We start from the raw sequence: 22,501 nt of genomic DNA, 5'->3' as shown, positions 1-22,501 counted from the left end.
ATGTTTTTGTGAGCGGTTTGTCTGGTTCGACTCCTGTGATCATGCAGACAGACTCAGATGATGTCCAAATATTGCTTCCCAGATAAGTGACTGAAACTGCAGTTCATCCACTGGCCACTAGAGGCCGGCTGCAGTAGAGAATCAATCCCATAAACCCCCATGTTAAAATCCCCAACTTTACAGCAGAAAACAACATGTTTACAGTCTGGTACAAAAAGTGGTTTTGGTCGATATCACTAAGTTTGCCCTTCATGACGACTGTGAGGCGGGTGATTTTTTTTTATAACTCATCCGTTTAAATTATATTAAGCCTTAAAGTTCTGAATAATTAAGGGCGTGGCCACTTGAGTGACAGGTGGATTGCCGCTGATGTCCCTACTAGCCGTTTAGAAACACTACGGGTGACGTCACGGACACTACGCACATATTTTTTTACAGTCTATGGTCGAGTGTGGTGAAATACATACGGTAAGGCATCGTGTCACGAGACTCTGGGATCTCTGGGAACTTTGACCACGAGCTCCATTGGGTCGATGTTCTTGTTACTGAAGGCCTGGCGTATGATTTCCACAGCGTCCTGATGGGTCACGGCCTGCAGGGACACACCGTCCACCGACACCAGCTCAAAACCGGCCTGAGACACACAGAACAGGCCCGTGAGCTATTTAGCATTAGCTAAATCACACATGCTAACATCAGGGATTCATCTGTTACCCGCAGAGCATCACTGGTAGATGCAGCTCCTCCTGGGAAAATCCTCTCGATCTTCACCATCGGCTGCACCCGGGACTCGGATCCTCCGGATATACTGATCCCTGATCACAACACACACACACATAGACAAACCAAAACATTTACAGACTCCAGATAATATATATATATATATATATATATATATATATATATATATATATATATATATATAATAACTTTGCCTGTGTTAATGCCAACTGCATGCATTTTGGCACAGGTGTGTATTTTTATTGGAATTTGACTATTTCACCCCCATTTCCTTTAATAAATCTATTTTGCACTAGTAACACAAATAAGTTCAGCTCAGGACCTTAAAGACAAAAATGTCCTCATTGAAAATCATTAAAACTGCATTTTTTAATCCCTGTGCCATTTAACTATAAACTGATGCAATCTTTGTTAATAGGCTTTCCTTCCTTTGGCAAAGCTTCAAAATTTGTATTTGTACTATTTTTACCAGATGGAGATATTTTCTCAGGTTTGGCCTATAAAGCAAATACTCGCTTTATTCCTGTTTTCAGCTTATGCATATTATAGAGCCAATTGGATAAATTGTGTAGCGATAATTGTGTGGGTGTGTTGGTATGGATGTCAGAGTGTGGTTTGCATGTGTGTGATGAAAAAAAATTGTGTGTGTGTGTGCTTGTAATATTTGAGAGAGAAGAAAACTCTACTGCATGTAATGGGGAAAATGTGTTACTGCACACAAATAAAATCTCACTTGAAAGCTCATTTTTTGAGATCTCAACTTCAAATTTAAAACCCAACTTGTTTAGATTTATGACTTTTATTTTTCTAGCAGTTTTGGACCAAACTTAAGTCTTTGCTCCCACGCTTAACATTTTTAGGACAGTTTTTTGACACGGACATTTTTGTCCAATATGGACCTGTGTAACTTTTTTTAATTGACGCACAAGGGTTTAAGTCAGGATGAAATGAAAGTAGCGACACATCTTTTCTTCCATATTCTGACGTACATCCGAGTGAAGCGGCTTACTGAAAAAGGAGAAATGTAAGAGAGGACGTCGTACATCCATCGGTTGTACATTAGATCTGTAAGAGTAACGGGAGGATCCATTAAAAATTACTAGGTCAAATAAAAAAATTAAGCATGCATGTTTGAATTGTTCACAAGATCAATAAAATGCATTTAGAAAACAAATACAAATTTAATGCCGGCTTTAAAGGCGTCACCTAATTTTTTTGTTTGTTTTCCTCTAGAGCCCATTAAAGTTTAATTGTTGTTTTTTTTGGCTGCTGTGATTTTAAGACAGTGGTTCTTAACCATCAAATTATATCATTAAAAACAAACTTACTTTATTAAAACCCTTAAAAAAAAGATGTAAACAGAAGTTTTCCCCTACTCAATAATGAGCAGAACTGCACAAGCTACAAAACATTTTTACCGCATTTGACTCTACCCTACTGTTTTTGACTTTTGAAGAATGTGTATGCATGTTTGCATTGCACAATAAACTCTCATCTCAACAGATCAAGATAAAGTCGGCCTGAAAGGGAAGTTGTGCTAGTCTGTTCTCTCCTATTGTGCCGTATATCCGAGTGAAAAACACTTCTGGAACAAGAACAAATGTGGGCGGGGCTTGATTTTGTCTGTGGGGAATTGATTGGATGGTTGTGGTTTGCTATTGGCTGATCTCATGTGAGTTACAGGTTGCCCCGCCCACATCATTAGAGAAGAGAAGAGATGCTGCAAAAGGAAGGGCAAGGTATTCTGATTCAATATTATTAACACAATAATGATGTGCACGGATAAATAATAATAATAAAAAATAAAAAATAAGAGTTGCATTGCTTTACATTGAAAAGAAATGAAAAAGAAAACTCAATACCCAGTGACTGCTTGGTTTTGCTGATGTGGACTGTAGTGAGCTCAAACTCCGACTCAATGTGGACATCATCTGTATGTTTCTCGTTCAGCTGCTGTTGCACGGACTGTCCTGCGGGTGTCACTGTTGCTCTATGGCACTTCTTAAGGGAACCGAAGACCTGTGAGAGCAGCGGCCTCTTGTGGCGAGGCAAGTCCACTACAGTAAACAACACATCCGCTCCGACTGATTTACTCTTCGAATGTCCGTTCCGGACAGGAGCTCTTCCTCTGTGTGAAGGAACCGATGTCTGGGAAGAGTCTGGACGCGTGTTCTCCGCCAGTAGCCAGTTGGGAAGGAGCGCTGGCGTCCTAGAGGAGGGTATTGTGTCTGAATGACTGAAAGTGTCCACGGGAACGTCCAGTAACTCGTTCTGGTCTTGATAGCAGGACAGACGGAGCTCCTCGAGACCTTCTAGAAGCTGATTGTGTTTCTTCATGTCTTCTGATGCGTGCAGCTCAAATCCACCATGCACATCTGAGGCAGAGAGAGATACGCTTTCCGGTTATTATTTGGAATAATAACAAGACAACAAGACCCGGAATGAGTAAGAACCGGTTTGCAATTCCCAACACATGAACCATTGTAACTTTCATATAACTCATGAATGATTAGGTTTTGACGTCACTACCGGTGAATAATAACCTGATTTTTAAATGATTTTTTTTTTAAATGTTGAAATGTTGTTGAAATTTTAAACCGGTGTGTATGAAAACGTGCTCATTGTCTCAACAACTTCTAAACCAATTTGGAAAATGTTAAACTCGAATCAGGCGATTTGACAACTGGCTATTTTTCCACTTAAAGGTACAATATGTAGGATTTTTGCAGTAAAATATCCAAAAACCACTAGGCCAATGTTATATATTTTGTTTAGTTGATTACTTACAATATCCCAAATGTTTCAAACAATTTGTAAATCGTGAGAAAATTGCACTTTTAATCAAGGAAACGGGGCGTGTGAGCAGGGGTGAGGAGTCGCCAGTCAATGACGTCATATCCGCGTTACCCTCGGTTTCCGCCAGGTTTGACCTCGTACTGCCATAGTAACCATGGCGACAGACGTTGACAACTGGCCCGTTATGCCTAGCAGGACGCTCATGCTGTTGTTGTTTTGTTCAAACATTATGGACCATGGCAAGCAGACTTTGAGACAAAAAGAGGACTAAAACGAAGATCAACATCTTTCGAGATGCCCAGAGATCCACGTCCGCGACTAAACAGGTGAGCAAATGTACATAAAACAAATGTTATCAATGTTAATCAATGATATTTAGTTCAACATGATGAAATGTTAGAATATGATCTGTATGTTATTCTATGATACTAATGTTGTAATATTCTAATGTTATCTAGCTTAACGTACTTAGTCTCATACAGCCAACACACAACCTAACTAGCAACATTCAACACACTCAAATGCCGTTTAGTGTGATAGTGTAACTGTTAGAGCGAGTGAAACAGCACTGCGTTACCTCAAGTTTAATTCGTCTAATAAACTGACCTGTGTGAGTATTAATTCAGCACTTGCGTGTAGTTCGGTAGAATGAAATGTCCTTATTCTTTTATATCCGCGAGAAAAAAACAAAACATTTAAATATCTAAATATTTAACTAATCAAAACTTAAATCTCTAAATGGAACAAAACCGACAGACATTTAAATATCTACTTTAAAATATTTATCTTATTAAAACATAATTTCTAAATGAAAAAAAAAAGACATTTAAATATCTAACTTAAAATATTTAACTTATCAAAACTCAAATCTCTAAATGGAAAAAAACAAAACATTTAAATATCTAACTTAAGGCGAGACACGGCAGGCAAAAACATCGGGTTTTTTTCATCGTTTTGAGATTTTGGGCTATTTGTCTTTAATAACATGTCTTCTTTCAGACTTGTGCTGAAAAAAAATCCAAAATACACATTTAGGTCTTTATTTTACTACACTTTGTCTGTTTGCGTGTGTAGATTTTGCATAAATTCAACAAAAGTTGGCGTTCTAAATCATCCTGCTGCTCCGCGATCGCTGTCTGCACCCTGTCATCACACACACCGTTAGAAAGCTCTCTCTCTCCTTTGCAACGCTATCGGATCCAAATATGGTCATTTCCTGTTTATCAGCAACCAATCGTGAAAGTAAAACTGGCGATTTAACTTGAAATGCGCATCTCATTGGCTGATGCCAATTTCTGACAACGTGATTTGTTCAGAATCGTCACGTGACGCACTCTGACATTATATACATGCATCACATATATACAATACTTTACACACTATTTATACAAAACAATTATATTACACAACACATTTCAGTTTTTGTATAATATAATTACTATATAATACTAAACAAATCTGTAATTGTGGGATCCTAAAGTGGTTGTGAGTCCCTACGGCAGAAACATATTCACCTGTGTGATGGACTGTTGATGTGTGGTTTTGATGTTTTGAGTGTTGTTTTGGATGTTATGATCGGTGATGGATGAAGCAGTGATGAGTTTTGGATGTTAAACAGTGTGATACATTGATTTTACATGGACCTAAAGCATATTTTGTCTGTAATTCATGGCTTTCAATAGAAATTAGTGGAATTTTGCCATAAAAATCTTTAAAGGCCGTTTTCTCAAAATGAGTTTTTTCCTACACTCCTAGTGACGATTTTCCACTTCTGTATCACCTACATACACCAAACTTTACAGTCCTATTCCTAACTATATTGTGAAGGTTTGTTCAGAGGGTTTTGTTGATATATCAATCTTGGCCTGATTAATATGACATTTTATGCCTAAAAATAGGGCGGAAATCATTTTTTAAGACTATTGGCAGTATTTTCTGATTTACAGGGTAGCAAAAGGAGATATTCATAATCCCTTCTGTAAATGTCTTTTCATTGAATATATCAAAAAAATGCAAAAATAATTTTGAACCTTGTTTTTTTCATCTTCAAATAAACGTCACTTCAAAATATATGCAAATTAGTGCATATTTAATTAGATATAGCCTGATTAGCATATTTAAACATAAAATTACAGAAAACTTGCAATACATTTTTTTCTCCTATTCATGCAAGTAATCAACTGTTAAAGTTTCATGGTGATATCTGTACGTTAAAATTTTTACCCTATTCACCTGTAGTGTCTCGGTTTAAAATATCGGACTTATCAAAACTTAAATCTCTAAATGTAACAAAACCAACAGACATTTAAATATTTAAATGGAACAATATATGTGCTAGACAACACTAAATACAATATAGCTCGATATTGTGTCATTGATATACATCATCATTTCGCCCAGCAACTGACATATTCCAAAGCTGAAGCTCGGTCATGTGCCAACTTCAAAATTATAAAGGTGTATTGGTACAGTATATGGAATTATTGATGGATATAACAGGAGAAATGATGCTCACCTGGTGCAGGTGTGATGACGTGGCGTCTGGGAGTGTGGCGTGTCTGGGGAGAACTTCTGCCTAGATTAAACACACAAGAACACTAATGAAGGGTCTGCAAGCAACTGTGAATCTGTGCATTAAAATGTAAAGATTATGATCGATTTACGTGAGCGATTCTTCAGAATATCATAAGCTTCCTCTTCGAATGGAGACACCGAGATGTTGAAGAGCGGGAGATCACTGGAGGACACGAGACTTCTGGGAGATGAGAGACACCAAACTACAGTCACTTCTGTATAGCAATATTTGTTTAAATTTCCGGTTTTGGCCATGATTTTTCAGATTAAGACTCTTGAAAGGGTCGTGAAACTAATTTTCCACAGTTTCCATCACAGGTGTTCAAGGTCACCATTATAAATGGTAGTTTGGTCTAAAACTAAAACCCTCATGTTTTGCAGCTTCAAAAAATGAAATGATGGCTATCAAAATGGGCTGAACATTAAATACAGTCAATATTTACAGTGAGCAAATACACTGACTGTAATTGGGTTCAGAATAATTCACCAAAAATCACACTATGAAAAACCAACAAACAAAAAAAACTGTAAACCTTTAACATTAATACTTCTCACGCATTACAAAAAACAAACTATTTTTTTTCCCACAAACTGTACATTTTATAAACAGCATTGTAATTCTGTTCAACACAGTGTAAGGTTGAGAACTGACATAGCAAAATACATCCCAAATTATTATTTTTTTGTTCTGTGCAGCTGCCTTTAACCATAAAATATGAGGGTCAGATTGACCCACAAACATCATAAATCATAATCAAAATTTTACATGCACATTCCACAACACATCAGTCAGAGTGTAGAATCTATACATGCATGTTCATGATCCTAAATGAGAAAAAGTCACAAAATATCAAGAAAAAAATCATCGGTTAACCAGTAATTTCGACGGCTCAAAAATAGATGTAGATCAAATGAAATGGTAATAGAATATTGATAATTTTGGACGTAAAAAAACGAACTATAGCATTACAGTAACCCTCCGCTCTTTGTTTTTTTATACGTCAGATTTGCACACAGTGCTGGGCGGTAAACCGGTTCAAACCGAATACCGGTGTTTTTTTTGTTGTAATGATATTAATTTGTTATATACTGCAATACCGGTGTGTGTCGCTTAAACAACGTTGGGAATGCGGCGAGTCTTTTCACTGTTGAACTGGTGATGCTCAGCTGTGTGTGTTAGCAAGTGTGACGGTGAACATGGATAGGTTAAACTATAACTGATAGCGGTCAAATTATATTACAGTGTTTCACATACATTGGTTCAATAGATTTTTTCGAGGCGCGGGTGTTTTTATATGAATGTATCTTTGAAAGGAACTGACTGTCTTTAGAAATGTTCCCATGTTATTTTCATTTAATCTTTCTTTATCCTTCCAGCGTTTATGAGCGCCTCTTTTAAACAGCATCATTTTGTGGGGCCTTGCAAACCTGTATTAATATTAGTGTGGAATTTTTCTACAATATTCACTCATGACAGTAAAATATGGCATTCTAATCCAATCCCCTGCAGTATTTCCTCTCTCAATCAGTAAAAAATGTGGTTAACACCCAGTCATGCTTGAAAAAAGTACCGTTATATACTGTGAAACCGGTATAATGTAGAAAAATACCATGGTATAAATGTTTGGTCATACCGCCCAGCACGGTTTGCACATGATCTCTGGATCTCACCTGATCTCTCGGAGCATCAGCAGTTTCTCTGGCGTGTTCAGGAGGGCCAGGAGCGGCTGGACCAGCGTCTGAAGCCCTCGCTCTGTTAAATACTGTCAGAACAGCACATGAGTTCAGTCTCTGGATGAAGAAACCCATGAGTTATGTGAGATCGTCAGGGTGTGTGAGGCTGAATCTCTCTTACCCTCTGACAGATTTCCATGAGCACATCCACATCTTCATCCTCCAGCAGCCTGACAGCAATCTCTCGTACATGACTCAGAGCGTCAGATAAATCACCATTACATCCGCCTGTAGAAACATTCAGTACTTCAGGTTTAAATCAAACGCATTTTATTTTATAAAGGATAATAACATAGCTATATCCACATTTCTATTGCTTATGTTTGTCTGTGTGCATAAAAAACTAAAGTACGCTTTGGACTTAACGATGTGGGTAACACTTTATTACACAGTGTCCTTGTTACATGTTACATGTACTTACCATAGTAATAACAGTAAATTATGCATAATTACATGCAACTAACCCTCAACCAAACCCCATAGTAAGTACATGCAGTTGCTTAATATTACTCAGTACTTAAATATACAATTACACTGTAACAATGACACCTTAAAATAAAGTGTAACCACGATGTGATCCTCTAAAAATATTACCCAGAATGCTCTCTGAGCGGGAGGGAGATCTGGAGCGTGATCTTGAGGAATCTCGCTTTCGGAAAAGACCGAATAAAGTTTTGGAGCGCTGCAGCGAACGGCTTTCCTGTCCTCGCTCCGTCTGCTTTCTCTTCTGTGTCTTCTCCTCTTCTGTGGCAACAGGAGAAACAAACAGTGTGTGTTATTGGTCTGAAACAGTTCATGTACATCAGACAGGCACTTGTTTTGTTCAATTGGATCATAGACAAACGTTACATATGAAGGTTTTAGTGGCATTCCCAGCTAACAGGGAATAAATAAATATCAAATAAAAGCAGTCTTGGTGAGCAGAAGAGACTTCTTTTAAAAACATTAAAAATCTTACAGATCCAAATCTTTTGACTGGTAGTGTATGAAGAAAACAAACACTGGAGCAGCAGAATATAATAACCTCACAAATATAACAAAATATGACCGTATATGATCTCTTTAAAGCGCTTAACCCTACCTGATACAGTCACATGACTTTGTGTTGTCCGGCTGAGAGGAACAGAGACGTGTGTGTGTGTGTGTGTGTGTGTGTGTGTGTGTGTGTGTGTGTGTGTGTGTGTGTGTAAGTGATCTGGTCTTTAATAATGTTCTCAAAATGCATTATTGTTCATGGAAACATTTTAGTTTGACGTTCGTCTAACATTTTTTAAATGTTACTATTTTTTTCACAACATTTAACCATAATGTTTGCAAAATGGAGTGTTTCCTAACATCATATTCAGAAATAATGTTTTCATATCTTAATATGAACATGATGTTCCTAGCACATATTTTAGCTGGCTCGATGGAAAGTTGATGTATGAAAAAAAACAACAACAGTGGAGCACCAGAATATAATCACTTGATAACCTCACAAATATAGCAAAATATGACTAATATGATCTCTTAACCCTACCTGTCACAGTCACATGACTTCGTGTTCGACGTATCGGAAGACTTCTGTTCGCTCCCGACTCGTCCTCTTCTCCTTCACCCCGGATCACCGAGTCCTGCAAGAGTTCTGTGGCTCCTCGGCTCACGGTCCGCAGCTGCTCTGAACCGCCCTGGTTATCAGTGGAGTCTGGGGGAAACTGGCCCTCAGCGGCAGACATTTTGGCTCTTAAGGGCAAGCTAACAGGCAGAGTAGTTTGGGAAAAGCCACTCAAAGAGCCGAGGGGCGTCCCAGAGGACAGCGAGGAGGTCGACGAGTAAGACCCCGACCCGCGTGACGACGAACACACGGTTCCACTGCCCGCTGAAAGAGGTCAAAGGTCAGTGTACTTAGAGGGATAGCTCACCCAAAAATTAAAATTAGCCGTTTATTTACTCACCCTCAAGCCATCTTAGGTGTATATGCAAAAAGGTTGCAAAAAGTATTTAATAACAGGGAGCCAATAAGTATGGCCAGCGTGTTTTGGAGAAAAGCATTTATTTCATAATGTGATTATGACCCCCCCCCCCCCCCCACTTTCAATTATTTTACTTCAATGAAAGGTTAGATTTATGCAAATTTAATTTTTATAGCCATTTTTTATCATATTTACCAGGGGTGCCATTAATTCTGACCACCACTGTATCTCGATCCCCCCAGCTAACAAAATACATTTTTGCTTTAAGCTATGAAAACATTATTACTGAAAGTTCTTGGAACGTCCAAAATCTCCATGTTTTAAAAACGTTTTTTCTTGATTTTTCTGTCCATCATAAAAGTGCATCTGTCCATCATAAAAGTGCATCCATCCATCATAAAAGTGCATCCATCCATCATAAAAGTGCATCTATCCATCATAAAAGTGCATCTGTCATCATAAAAGTGCATCTATCCATCATAAAAGTGCATCTGTCCATCATAAAAGCTCCGTCGAATTGATTCATTAATCGCTGATTTTCTTCTTTACCACTCATTTATAAACAAGCACTTTCTATTTTTATATCATGTGAACTTATCCTCGACACTATTCCTTATAAAAAACAATCGGATTGCTTTGATATCGCTACTTAGATCCAACTTTCCGAATCTCGGCTACTAGCCTTTAGCCCGCTAGCATTTCACGCGTGGCCTCGCGCCTATCGACCCTCTCATTTTACACCCGTTTGACTGAAAGGATACGTGTTATATCCATCATTTCAGTCCTAAATTAGTAGTGATATTGGTAGTATCACTACTAATTTACTGTTCATCTGTTATAATGGCGAACATATCGGATGTGTGTCTAACGTTACCTCTGAGTGCAGGTGAGGACACATTCGAGCTGGTTTCGGTACGATTGGAGCTGGAGTCGGTGGAGAAACAGATCCGCGTTCTGCTGGTGAAGCAAGCCGAGCTGCGAGATCGGCGATCAACGCTCGAAACATCACGCGCCGATGCTCACAAGTCAGTGGTTAGTAACTTTTTGACTCCGACTTCGTCTACTCCGTGCGTTTCTCTGCCCAGGAGGACGCGATCATCTCTGCCTTCATTCACTCCGGCACCGAGGCAACACCACGGACCCTGGGTGATCCCACAGCGGAAGACACGAGCCAGGACCAGACCAAGGACTTCCCCCCCCCTCCCGGTCTTCGAGATCTCCACCCGGAACCGCTTCTCCCCTCTTCGCGAGCCGGAACGTGACGCCGCCGTGATCATCGGCACTTCCATGGTCCGTCATGTCCGTGCTACCTCAGGTAAGCGTAAGGTGCGCACTCACTGTTTTCCTGGTGCTCGTGTTCTTGATGTCGCCGCACAGATTCCCGAGATCCTGAACGGTGACGAGCGCGTCGGAGCTGTGGTCCTACACGCCGGGACGAACGACATCAGGCTGCGGCAGACGGAGGTTCTGAAGAAGGACTACAGAAGCCTGATCGAGACGGTTCGCAGCACATCGCCTGAAGCAACTATCATCGTGTCTGGACCGCTTCCCACGTACCGACTAGGACAAGAAAGGTTCAGTAGATTATTTGCTCTAAATGAATGGTTAATGTCATGGTGTAATGAACAGAAACTGCTCTTTGTAAATAATTGGAATCTGTTCTGGGAGCGACCTAGGCTCTACCGTGCTGATGGCCTGCACCCCAGCAGAATCGGAGCGGCTGTTCTGTCCGACAACATCTCCAAGACGTTACACACCATATGACTAGTAAGTCAAAGTCCAAATCACAGTCTTTGCTGTCCCAACTTAATTGATATAAGTAGTGTAGAACATTATATAGAAACTGTGTCTATTCCTCGCTTAGTGAGGCCAAACAATAAATCTAGTGTAGGATCTAGCAAAAATCTTATTGTAATTAAACCAGAAAATCTAAATATCAGTGAACAAAAACAATTTCTAAAGCTAGGTCTTCTAAACATTAGATCGCTCACACCTAAGGCGGTTATTGTAAATGAAATGGTCACAGATAATAGTTTCGATGTACTTTGCCTTACTGAAACCTGGCTTAAACCAAATGATTATTTCGGTCTAAATGAGTCCACTCCACCAGGATACTGTTATAAGCATGAGCCCCGTCTGATCGGTCGTGGCGGCGGGGTTGCAACAATCTATAGAGATATTCTTAATGTTACTCAGAAAACAGGTCACAGGTTTAATTCGTTTGAAGTACTTGTGCTAAATGTTACGCTCTTAGATGCAAGAAACAAATCCATATTATCTCTAGCCTTGGCTACCCTATATAGACCTCCAGGGCCCTATGCTGATTTCCTAAAAGAGTTTGCATACTTTCTCTCAGATCTATTGGTCAATGTCGATAAAGCAATAATTGTTGGAGACTTTAACATACACGTAGATAATACAAATGATGCGTTAGGGACTGCGTTTACAGATTTATTAAACTCCTTTGGGGTCACGCAAAACGTCAGCGGTCCCACTCATCGTCTAAATCATACACTAGATTTAATTATATCATATGGAACCAATCCAACTGATATAAATATTATACCGCAAAGTGATGATCTCACTGATCATTACATGGTAACTTGTATAATACGTACTGCTGAAATTTGTCACGTTGCGCAACGTTATCGACCAGGCAGAACAATCCTTCCAACCACTATAGATAGATTCTCAAATAGCTTACCTGATCTATCTCAGCTGCGCAGTGCACCCAAACAAACAGATGAACTAGAGGAAATGACTAGCAGTTTGAGCACCATGTTCTCTAGTACACTAGATATTGTTGCACCAATTAGATTAAAAAAGGTAAGAGAGAAAACTAAAGCACCATGGTACAACAGTGCTACGCATGCAATCAAGAGAGAAACTCGTAACTTAGAGCGTAAATGGAAACAAACTAATTTAGAGGTCTTTAGAATCGCGTGGAAAGACAGTATGTCACGTTATAAAAAGGCTCTAAAAGCAGCAAGGGCTGAGCATCTCCGCAAACTAATAGAAAATAACCAAAATAATCCAAGGTTTTTATTCAACACCGTGGCTAGACTAACAAATAAACAAACATCACCAGAGCAAAATATTCCATTACAATATAGTAGTAATGATTTTATGAATTACTTCAATGAGAAAATAGAAAGCATCCGAAACACAATTGTAAATATACAATCCTCTATGATGTCTTATGATTCAGCCTCAATTATGGCCCCTCTAGAACAACTACACCGATTTACAACTATAGGACAGGAAGAGCTAAATAAACTTATCATTGCATCGAAACCAACAACATGTTTATTAGATCCAATACCCACTAAACTACTGAAAGAAGTGTTACCTGTAGTCGAAGAGCCTCTTCTTAATATTATTAACTCGTCTTTATTTTTAGGTCATGTTCCAAAAATATTCAAGCTGGCAGTAATAAAACCTCTCATTAAGAAACCGCAATTAGATCCAAATAACTTAGCAAATTACAGACCCATCTCAAATCTTCCATTTATGTCTAAAATACTAGAAAAAATTGTGTCCGCTCAATTGTGCTCTTTCTTACAAGAAAATGATATCTATGAAAAATTCCAGTCGGGATTCAGACCGCATCATAGCACAGAAACTGCGCTAGTTAAAATTACAAATGATTTACTTTTAGCTTCTGACCAAGGCTGTATCTCAATACTAGTTCTACTCGATCTAAGCGCTGCGTTCGACACTATCGATCATAAAATACTCCTGGATCGACTACAAAACTACACTGGTGTTCAGGGACAGGCATTAAGCTGGTTTAGATCTTACTTATCAGACCGTTACCATTTTGTCTGTCTAAATGGGGAAAAATCAAAGATAACGTCAGTAGACTATGGAGTGCCGCAAGGATCGGTGTTAGGCCCTCTGCTATTCTCAATATATATGCTGCCACTTGGTAATATTATAAGAAAACATGGAATTAATTTCCACTGTTATGCTGATGACACTCAATTATATATCTCATCACGACCAGATGAAAACACTAACTTATCTAAATTGACAGAGTGTCTAAATGATATAAAATGCTGGATGACGTGTAATTTCCTGCTATTAAATTCAGATAAAACGGAGGTACTACTTATTGGTCCAAAAAACTACCCACAAAATCCCTTACAATACAACTTTAATTTAGAAGGATGTCCTGTTACTTTATCCACTACAGTAAAAGACCTGGGTGTTATACTAGACCGCAACTTGACTTTCGAAAATCATATTTCATATATTACAAGAACAGCCTTTTTCCACCTTAGAAACATTGCTAAGCTACGCAACATGCTATCTGTTTCTGATGCAGAAAAGTTAGTTCATGCTTTCATGACCTCGAGACTAGATTACTGTAATGCTTTATTAGCTGGCTGTCCTACATCCTCAATTAACAAGCTACAGTTAGTGCAAAATGCAGCTGCTAGAGTTCTTACTAGATCAAGAAAATATGATCATATAACACCTATTTTATCATCTCTACACTGGTTACCTATTAAGTTACGTATCAATTACAAAGTATTCCTACTGACCTATAAAGCCCTAAATGGTTTAGCTCCTGTGTATTTAACAGACCTTCTATCGCCATACAATCCATCGCGCTCTTTAAGATCACTAAATTCGAGGCTTCTGGTCATTCCTAGGATATCTAAGTCCACTAAAGGAGGGAGGGCGTTCTCGCATTTAGCTCCTAAACTCTGGAATAGCCTTCCTGATATTGTACGAGCCTCAGACTCGCTGTCCCAGTTTAAAACTAGATTAAAGACGCATCTCTTTAACCAAGCATTCACTTAATGCTTAACCTTTGATACTGCTGAATCGGTTCGAATGCATTAACATTATGAACATCAGCTATGCTAATTATTTCCCATCTGCCTTTCTGCTGTTATCTCGGGACGCTAGTCCCGAGGTAAATAGCGTTCGTCAGCTCCAGTTTGTATCCAGCCTCTCACGGAGACTTCAGATGCCCCAACGCCTGTGAAGAGACGACTCGACGCCTGTGAAGAGACGACTCAAAGCCGGCGATATGTTATGCCATAAATTAATACTTGATTAACTAACTGTATTTTTCTATGTACATTTCCGAAATGCAATTTCTGTAAAGCTGCTTTGAGACAATGTGTATTGTGAAAAGCGCTATACAAATAAATTTGAATTGAATTGAATTGAATTGAATAAAAGTGCATCTGTCCATCATAAAAGTGCATCCATCCATCATAAAAGTGCATCTATCCATCATAAAAGTGCATCTATCCATCATAAAAGTGCATCTGTCCATCATAAAAGTGCATCTATCCATCATAAAAGTGCATCTGTCCATCATAAAAGTGCATCTATCCATCATAAAAGTGCATCCATCCATCATAAAAGTGCATCTATCCATCATAAAAGTGCATCTGTCCATCATAAAAGTGCATCTGTCCATCATAAAAGTTCATCTATCCATCATAAAAGTGCATCTGTCCATCATAAAAGTGCATCTGTCCATCATAAAAGTGCATCTGTCCATCATAAAAGTGCATCTATCCATCATAAAAGTGCATCCATCCATCATAAAAGTGCATCCATCCATTATAAAAGTGCATCTATCCATCATAAAAGTGCATCTATCCATCATAAAAGTGCATCTGTCCATCATAAAAGTGCATCTATCCATCATAAAAGTGCATCTGTCCATCATAAAAGTGCATCTGTCCATTATAAAAGTGCATCTGTCCATCATAAAAGTGCATCTATCCATCATAAAAGTGCATCTGTCCATCATAAAAGTGCATCTATCCATCATAAAAGTGCATCTATCCATCATAAAAGTGCATCTGTCCATCATAAAAGTGCATCTATCCATCATAAAAGTGCATCTGTCCATCATAAAAGTGCATCTGTCCATCATAAAAGTGCGTCTATCCATCATAAAAGTGCATCTATCCATGCATCTGTCCATCATAAAAGTGCATCTGTCCATCATAAAAGTGCATCTATCCATCATAAAAGTGCATCTGTCCATCATAAAAGTGCATCTGTCCATCATAAAAGTGCATCTATCATCATAAAAGTGCATCTGTCCATCATAAAAGAGCATCTGTCCATCATAAAAGTGCATCTATCCATCATAAAAGTGCATCTGTCCATCATAAAAGTGCATCTGTCCATCATAAAAGTGCATCTGTCCATCATAAAAGTGCATCTATCCATCATAAAAGTGCATCTGTCCATCATAAAAGTGCATCTGTCCATCATAAAAGTATATCTGTCCATCATAAAAGTGCATCTATCCATCATAAAAGTGCACCAATCCATCATAAAAGTGCATCTGTCCATCATAAAAGTGCATCTGTCCATCATAAAAGTGCATCTGTCCATCATAAAAGTGCATCTATCCATCATAAAAGTGCATCTGTCCATCATAAAAGTGCATCTGTCCATCATAAAAGTGCATCTATCCATCATAAAAGTGCATCTGTCCATCATAAAAGTGCATCTGTCCATCAAAAAAGTGCATCTATCCATCATAAAAGTGCATCTGTCCATCTTAAAAGTGCATCTGTCCATCATAAAAGTGCATCTGTCCATCATAAAAGTGCATCTATCCATCATAAAAGTGCATCTATCCATCATAAAAGTGCATCTGTCCATCATAAAAGTGCATCTGTCCATCATAAAAGTGCATCTGTCCATCTTAAAAGTGCATCTGTCCATCATAAAAGTGCATCTGTCCATCATAAAAGTGCATCTATCCATCATAAAAGTGCATCTGTCCATCATAAAAGTGCATCTGTCCATCATAAAAGTGCATCTGTCCATCTGTCCATCATAAAAGTGCATCTGTCCATCATAAAAGTGCATCTATCCATCATAAAAGTGCATCTGTCCATCATAAAAGTGCATCTGTCCATCATAAAAGAGTATCTGTCCATCATAAAAGTGCATCTGTGCATCTATCCATCATAAAAGTGCATCTGTGCATCTGTCCATCATAAAAGTGCATCTGTGCATCATAAAAGAGCATCTGTCCATCATAAAAGTGCATCTGTGCATCTATCCATCATAAAAGTGCATCTGTCCATCATAAAAGTGCATCTGTGCATCTATCCATCATAAAAGTGCATCTGTCCATCATAAAAGTGCATCTGTCCATCATAAAAGAGTATCTGTCCATCATAAAAGTGCATCTGTGCATCTATCCATCATAAAAGTGCATCTGTGCATCTGTCCATCATAAAAGTGCATCTGTGCATCATAAAAGAGCATCTGTCCATCATAAAAGTGCATCTGTGCATCATAAAAGTGCATCTGTCCATCATAAAAGTGCATCTGTGCATCATAAAAGTGCATCTGTCCATCATAAAAGTGCTTCTGTGCATCTATCCATCATAAAAGTGCATCTGTCCATCATAAAAGTGCATCTGTGCATCATAAAAGTGCATCTGTCCATCATAAAAGTGCATCTGTCCATCATAAAAGTGCATCTGTGCATCATAAAAGTGCATCTGTCCATCATAAAAGTGCATCTGTGCATCTATCCATCATAAAAGTGCATCTGTCCATCATAAAAGTGCATCTATCCATCATAAAAGTGCATCTGTCCATCTGTCCATCATAAAAGTGCATCTGTCCATCTGTCCATCATAAAAGAGCATCTGTCCATCATAAAAGTGCATCTATCCATCATAAAAGTGCATCTGTCCATCATAAAAGTGCATCTGTGCATCTGTCCATCATAAAAGTGCATCTGTCCATCATAAAAGTGCATCTCACAGCTCTGGGTGGTTAATAAAGTCCTTCTGAGGCGAATCGATGAGTTTGTTTAAGAAAAATATCCATATTTAAAACTTTATAAAGTAAGATAACTAGCTTCCGGCCAAAACGAACATACCGATCCGACTGAAGTCTAAGCGCAACTTGAAGAAAGAAGAAAGTCATACACACCTAGGATGGCTTGAGGGGGCTAATTTTCATTTTTGGGAGAACTATCCCTTTAAGGATTAGCACATTATTGTTGATGTTTCTTGATATTTTAGCTTACATTTATTCATCCAGCTGAATTCTGTCACCATTTCTTTGTAAGCTGGATATCTGCCTGCTTCCTGTGAACAACAATCCACATTTATATCCAAACCGTCAATTATTATTGTGTCTGCCAGTTTGTACGATGGAACTCTATTGGGAAAATAATAAACGTTAATACTGTTTTAAAAGCCACAATACTTCACTTTACATGCGTTAACACAACATTAGTGTGATACAATCGCCATCTTATGAACTTTTAATGTAAGCTGAGTCTCTTTGAGATGAAATATTTACCTTCAGTAATTTGCAGGTTTTAAGCTAATATTTCAATAATTTAACGACACATTCACAGTCACATGACACGACACCGTTCTAACAGAAAAAAAAACCCTAACGCGCTCCGGCCGCTCATTCGCACAATAAACGTTTCTGGAGTCTCGAGAAATAGGTTCGAAGGTGCAAACAATTATCTGTTATCTCCGTACAAACCTCAAGAACACAAACCTGCGAAAACGCAGACGGCGCACACATGCGCATCACGCGCTCAGTCGATAGGTATGCGCATTTGAATATATATGTGCGCAGGCGTGTAGTCCTTCTTCACAAATCAACCCTCAACAAACTACTTGTCTGGCCTTAAAAATTCATAATACATATATTTTTGTCGCGTCTGCGTAGCCACGCGAGCCGGAATTATCCCGACAGTGGTTTATCAGTACAGAGGTAAAGGGAAGGAGGCCTTCACAGGGGAGACTAGTGACACTTCAGGACTGCGTTGTCGCCGTGTGCAGGCGCAGGTCCTTCATCAGCCTATTTGTTCAGAAATGTCTTTCTGTGTCTTACCCTCTTGCTTGAGGGTGTCAATGATGGCCTTCTGGACAGCAGTCAGGTCGGCAGTCTTACCCATGATTGCGGTTTTGAGTAATGAAACAGGCTGGGAGTTTTTAAAAGCCTCAGGAATCTTTTGCAGGTGTTTAGAGTTAATTAGTTGATTCAGATGATTAGGTTAATAGCTCGTTTACAGACCCTTTTCATGATATGCTAATTTTTTGAGATAGGAATTTTGGGTTTTCATGAACTGTATGCCAAAATCATCAGTATTAAAACAATAAAAGACCTGAAATATTTCAGTTGGTGTGCAATGAATCTAAAATATATGAAAGTTTAATTTTTATCATTACATTATGGAAAATAATGAACTTTATCACAATATGCTAAATTTTTTAGAAGGACCTGTATATTCCTTTTAAAGGATTTGTTAATGAGAAATTGGTCAAGTTGAAATGTTAATGTGTTAAAAAGGGAATTGATTGTGACTAATTGTATCTTTCTGCCTTGTGTTGCAAGGTTGTTGTTTTTTTTTCTGTTTTGTTTTGTTTGTTGTCTTGCTATTCCCTTTCCTTATGTCGAGTTCCTGTTGTGATGACTTGTGGAATCGAACGAGAAGTTTGAGCTGAAATCTGTCTCTGCCGTCAACGAGGTCAGCTTGGTGTTGGTGGATACTGGCGAGCCAGCCCTGATTTTTCTGAACTTGGACATTTCCATACACGTTCATAGAGGTGGTAGGACCACACGTGTATATGCCTTTGTGTTTTGTTTTTTTCTCAAGGACATCGTTGCATCAGTGAAGTGAGAAGGAGTTTCCCATCTCATTTGTTCACTTTGAATTGCCTTGCAGTTCATAAAGGACATTGAACGAGTGAACTGAACATTGAGTTGAAATTTACTCATTTGAGTTAATCCTGATATTATTCAGTGTGTCATTGAGTATTGTGCTTTGAAGTCTATTGTTTTATTTTTGATTATTTTCTATTTGTTTTTGAAATTTCCTTTGAAAAGAGTCAAAGTATCAAGTTAACTATTCATCTGGTTTTGAGTGAAACTGATTTCAAGAAATTATTTTGAAGGTTTTTCCCGTGTAATTTACCTGGAAACTATTGTTTTATTTTTGTTTTTTTGTTGTTTTGTCATATTTCCCTTTAATCTGAACTAATCATTTCCAAGTATAAAAAAGAAAGAAAAATACTTACCAATTTTTATACTACATCTGTTTCATGTCGTTTAAAACTGAACATAACTATTTGAAGGTTGACTTTTTTTGTATTAAAAACACTTCTTTTATTGGTCGGATGAAATATGCTAATTTTTGAGACAGGAATTTTGGGTTTTCATGAGCTGTATGCCAAAATCATCAGTATTAAAACAATAAAAGACCTGAAATATTTCAGTTGGTGTGCAATGAATCTAAAATATATGAAAGTTTAATTTTTATCATTACATTATGGAAAATAATGAACTTTATCACAATATGCAAATTTTTTGAGAAGGACCTGTATATATATAATATGTGTTAAATTATTGAAAAATTAATTAAATCATAAGAATGTAAATAAACCACAATTATTTAAAAATAAAAACAGTCCAAACTAAACGTTTACAAAAAGTAATATATATATATATCATCATATAAAATATTTACTTTTTGTAAACGTTTAGTTTGGACTGTTTTTATTTTTACATTATGTGTTATGTGTTTTAAATAATTGTGGTTTATTTACATTCTTATGATTTAATTAATATTTCAATAATTTCACACATTCAAATGTTCCCTGTTCTTTGATATTTTTGATGGTCACATGACATGCAGGTAAAACAAAATATTTCATCTTTTTTAGTGAGTGTTTTAGTTGGATTTATTTTTATTTTGAAATGATTAATTTATTTAAATTTTACATTTTCATTATTTAATTAATATTTCAATATGTAAAACATTTATTTTTAGGATGCATTTTTGAATTATTTGTGGTTTATTTACGTTTTATGATCATTTTTCGCGACAAAGTTGACTGTTTTGTCTGTACTGAAATAACTGTTAACAGGAAACAGTGTGACTTATTTCCTCCTAAACGTTTTCTCTGGCTCCTGGTCATGAATGTTGGCATGTTTATATGGACATTAAGTGTGTATGAGTTTGCAGGAATACCTGATCCAGGAACAGAGTGAATAATGTACAACCTGACACAGAAACCAGAGAGCCACATCAACCATCTGCTGTAAGTGTGTGTGTGTGTGTGTGTGTGTGTGAGAGAGTTAGTGAGTGAGTGTGTGTGTGTGTGTGTGTGAGTGTGTGTTAGTGAGTGTGAGTGTGTGACTGAGTGTGTTAGTGAGAGAAAGAGAGTGTGTGTGCGTGTGTGTGTGCGTGACTCACTTTAATAGTCAGTATGACGTGAGGTTGACTCTTCAGCACTTCCACTGCTCTGTAATGATTGATGTTCTCAAAGCTCACGCCATTGGCTGACAGGATCTGATCCCCCATCTTGACTCCGCCCTGTTCTGCCAGACCTCCAGGATCCAGCCTGCAAACACACAATCACATACAAAACACTCACATCAAAACACTCCCAAAACACACAGCACATTTTCACACTGTATCATAGCTAGTTATCCCCAAAAGCATGTGATCTACGATGGCCCGAGCTTCACTGGTCTGAGAAACACACGGCTGATTCAGCATCGAACCCCAGCAATAATATTACTCTAATACATTGTTTACTGTAATACATTTTTTAAATATAAATCCCTATTGTGGTCTAATAGTTCTTATGTGGTTTCCTGGGCTTATCTTTAAAGTGGTCTGTTGTTGTTTAATGTGGCTTTGGGGGGTTATTGGGGTCTAATGTGGTCGTTTGAGTTTTTATTGGTCTGTTTGTACCTTTTTTTTTTTTTTTTACTTAATCTGATTTTCTGTCTGATGTTAAAACCTTCAAACTTCAAGCTTTAATTATTTATACATTCAGACAAGGCTTTGTCAAGGCAACATCAATATTTGTCAACAAACTTGATCTAGTTGATGAATTTACATTTGATTTGTTTTAGTTAGTTTAGTGCCAATCCATCCAAACAACTTAATCATTTAAGAAATGCTATAAAATAAAATAAGATTTAAAAAAATGCAATAAAATGCTATAAAATATCAAAGAAAAGAAAATGTTTGGTGATGTTCCTCATTTTGACCACCAGATGGCCACAGAAAATTGAAAAATTACAAACATTTACATTTATTCATTTAGCAGACGCTTTTATCCAAAACGACTTACAAATGAGAACAATAGAAGCTGTGAAAGGACAACAATATGCAAGTGCTGTGACCCTTCCCAGTTTAATCTGACGCAGTACATCCATTAGATTTATTATAGATATAGAATAGAATAGATAGTGTTAGTATTAATGGATCAAACAGAATGATGAAGCCACAATAATGCATATAAAGTCCCAGCATGCATCATTCTCTCAGTAGTTGGTGTGTGTACTGACTTGGACACGTAGATACCCAGGTTGTATTCTCGTCCTCCGCGGATGTTGAGTCCCAGGACGGGCTGGTTGTGTGAGAGATTGAGGTGAACCGTTCGACACAGCGCTCCATCTGAGCTGTACACCGACACACGAGCGCCCGATTCCTCGACCACCATCCGCCGGTGGATCAGATCCACCCTGAACACACACACACACACACACACGCGCGCTGAGAGTCACAGACACGGTCACCCTTATGAAAAGAAAATATATTTTCCTATATATGAATGATCAATATATTAAATGGTTTAACAGTATATTTGAAAATATATAGAATAATATTTAGTGTTAATATATAAAAATACATTGAATAATACACAAGGAATTGC

The 22,501-nt window shown here is 37.8% G+C and overlaps 1 protein-coding gene across 5 annotated transcripts in view; it reads right to left on the bottom strand.

Annotated features, from left to right (window-relative positions):
* The window catches only part of pdzd7b (PDZ domain containing 7b), a 49,037-nt gene that overhangs the window by 17,727 nt on the left and 8,809 nt on the right, over positions 1-22,501 (bottom strand). For all 5 annotated transcript variants that reach the window (XM_077194738.1, XM_077194739.1, XM_077194736.1 and 2 more), the window contains 12 exons: positions 22,134-22,310; positions 21,028-21,175; positions 17,836-17,896; positions 9,365-9,703; positions 8,440-8,589; positions 7,967-8,073; positions 7,783-7,874; positions 6,201-6,292; positions 6,053-6,112; positions 2,604-3,116; positions 715-815; positions 468-634 (listed from right to left, as the gene is read on the bottom strand). In XM_077194738.1, coding sequence (XP_077050853.1) covers positions 482-634; positions 715-815; positions 2,604-3,116; positions 6,053-6,112; positions 6,201-6,292; positions 7,783-7,874; positions 7,967-8,073; positions 8,440-8,589; positions 9,365-9,703; positions 17,836-17,896; positions 21,028-21,175; positions 22,134-22,310 — 1,993 coding nt within the window. In that variant the 3' untranslated portion in view covers positions 468-481. The remainder of the gene's footprint in view (positions 1-467; positions 635-714; positions 816-2,603; positions 3,117-6,052; positions 6,113-6,200; positions 6,293-7,782; positions 7,875-7,966; positions 8,074-8,439; positions 8,590-9,364; positions 9,704-17,835; positions 17,897-21,027; positions 21,176-22,133; positions 22,311-22,501) is intronic.

Source organism: Siphateles boraxobius, unplaced genomic scaffold, assembly GCF_051911475.1.
Source record: "Siphateles boraxobius isolate OS27281-9 unplaced genomic scaffold, OSU_SipBor_1 320, whole genome shotgun sequence".
Lineage (NCBI taxonomy): Eukaryota > Metazoa > Chordata > Actinopteri > Cypriniformes > Leuciscidae > Siphateles > Siphateles boraxobius.
This window is presented reverse-complemented; position numbering and strand designations above follow the sequence as displayed.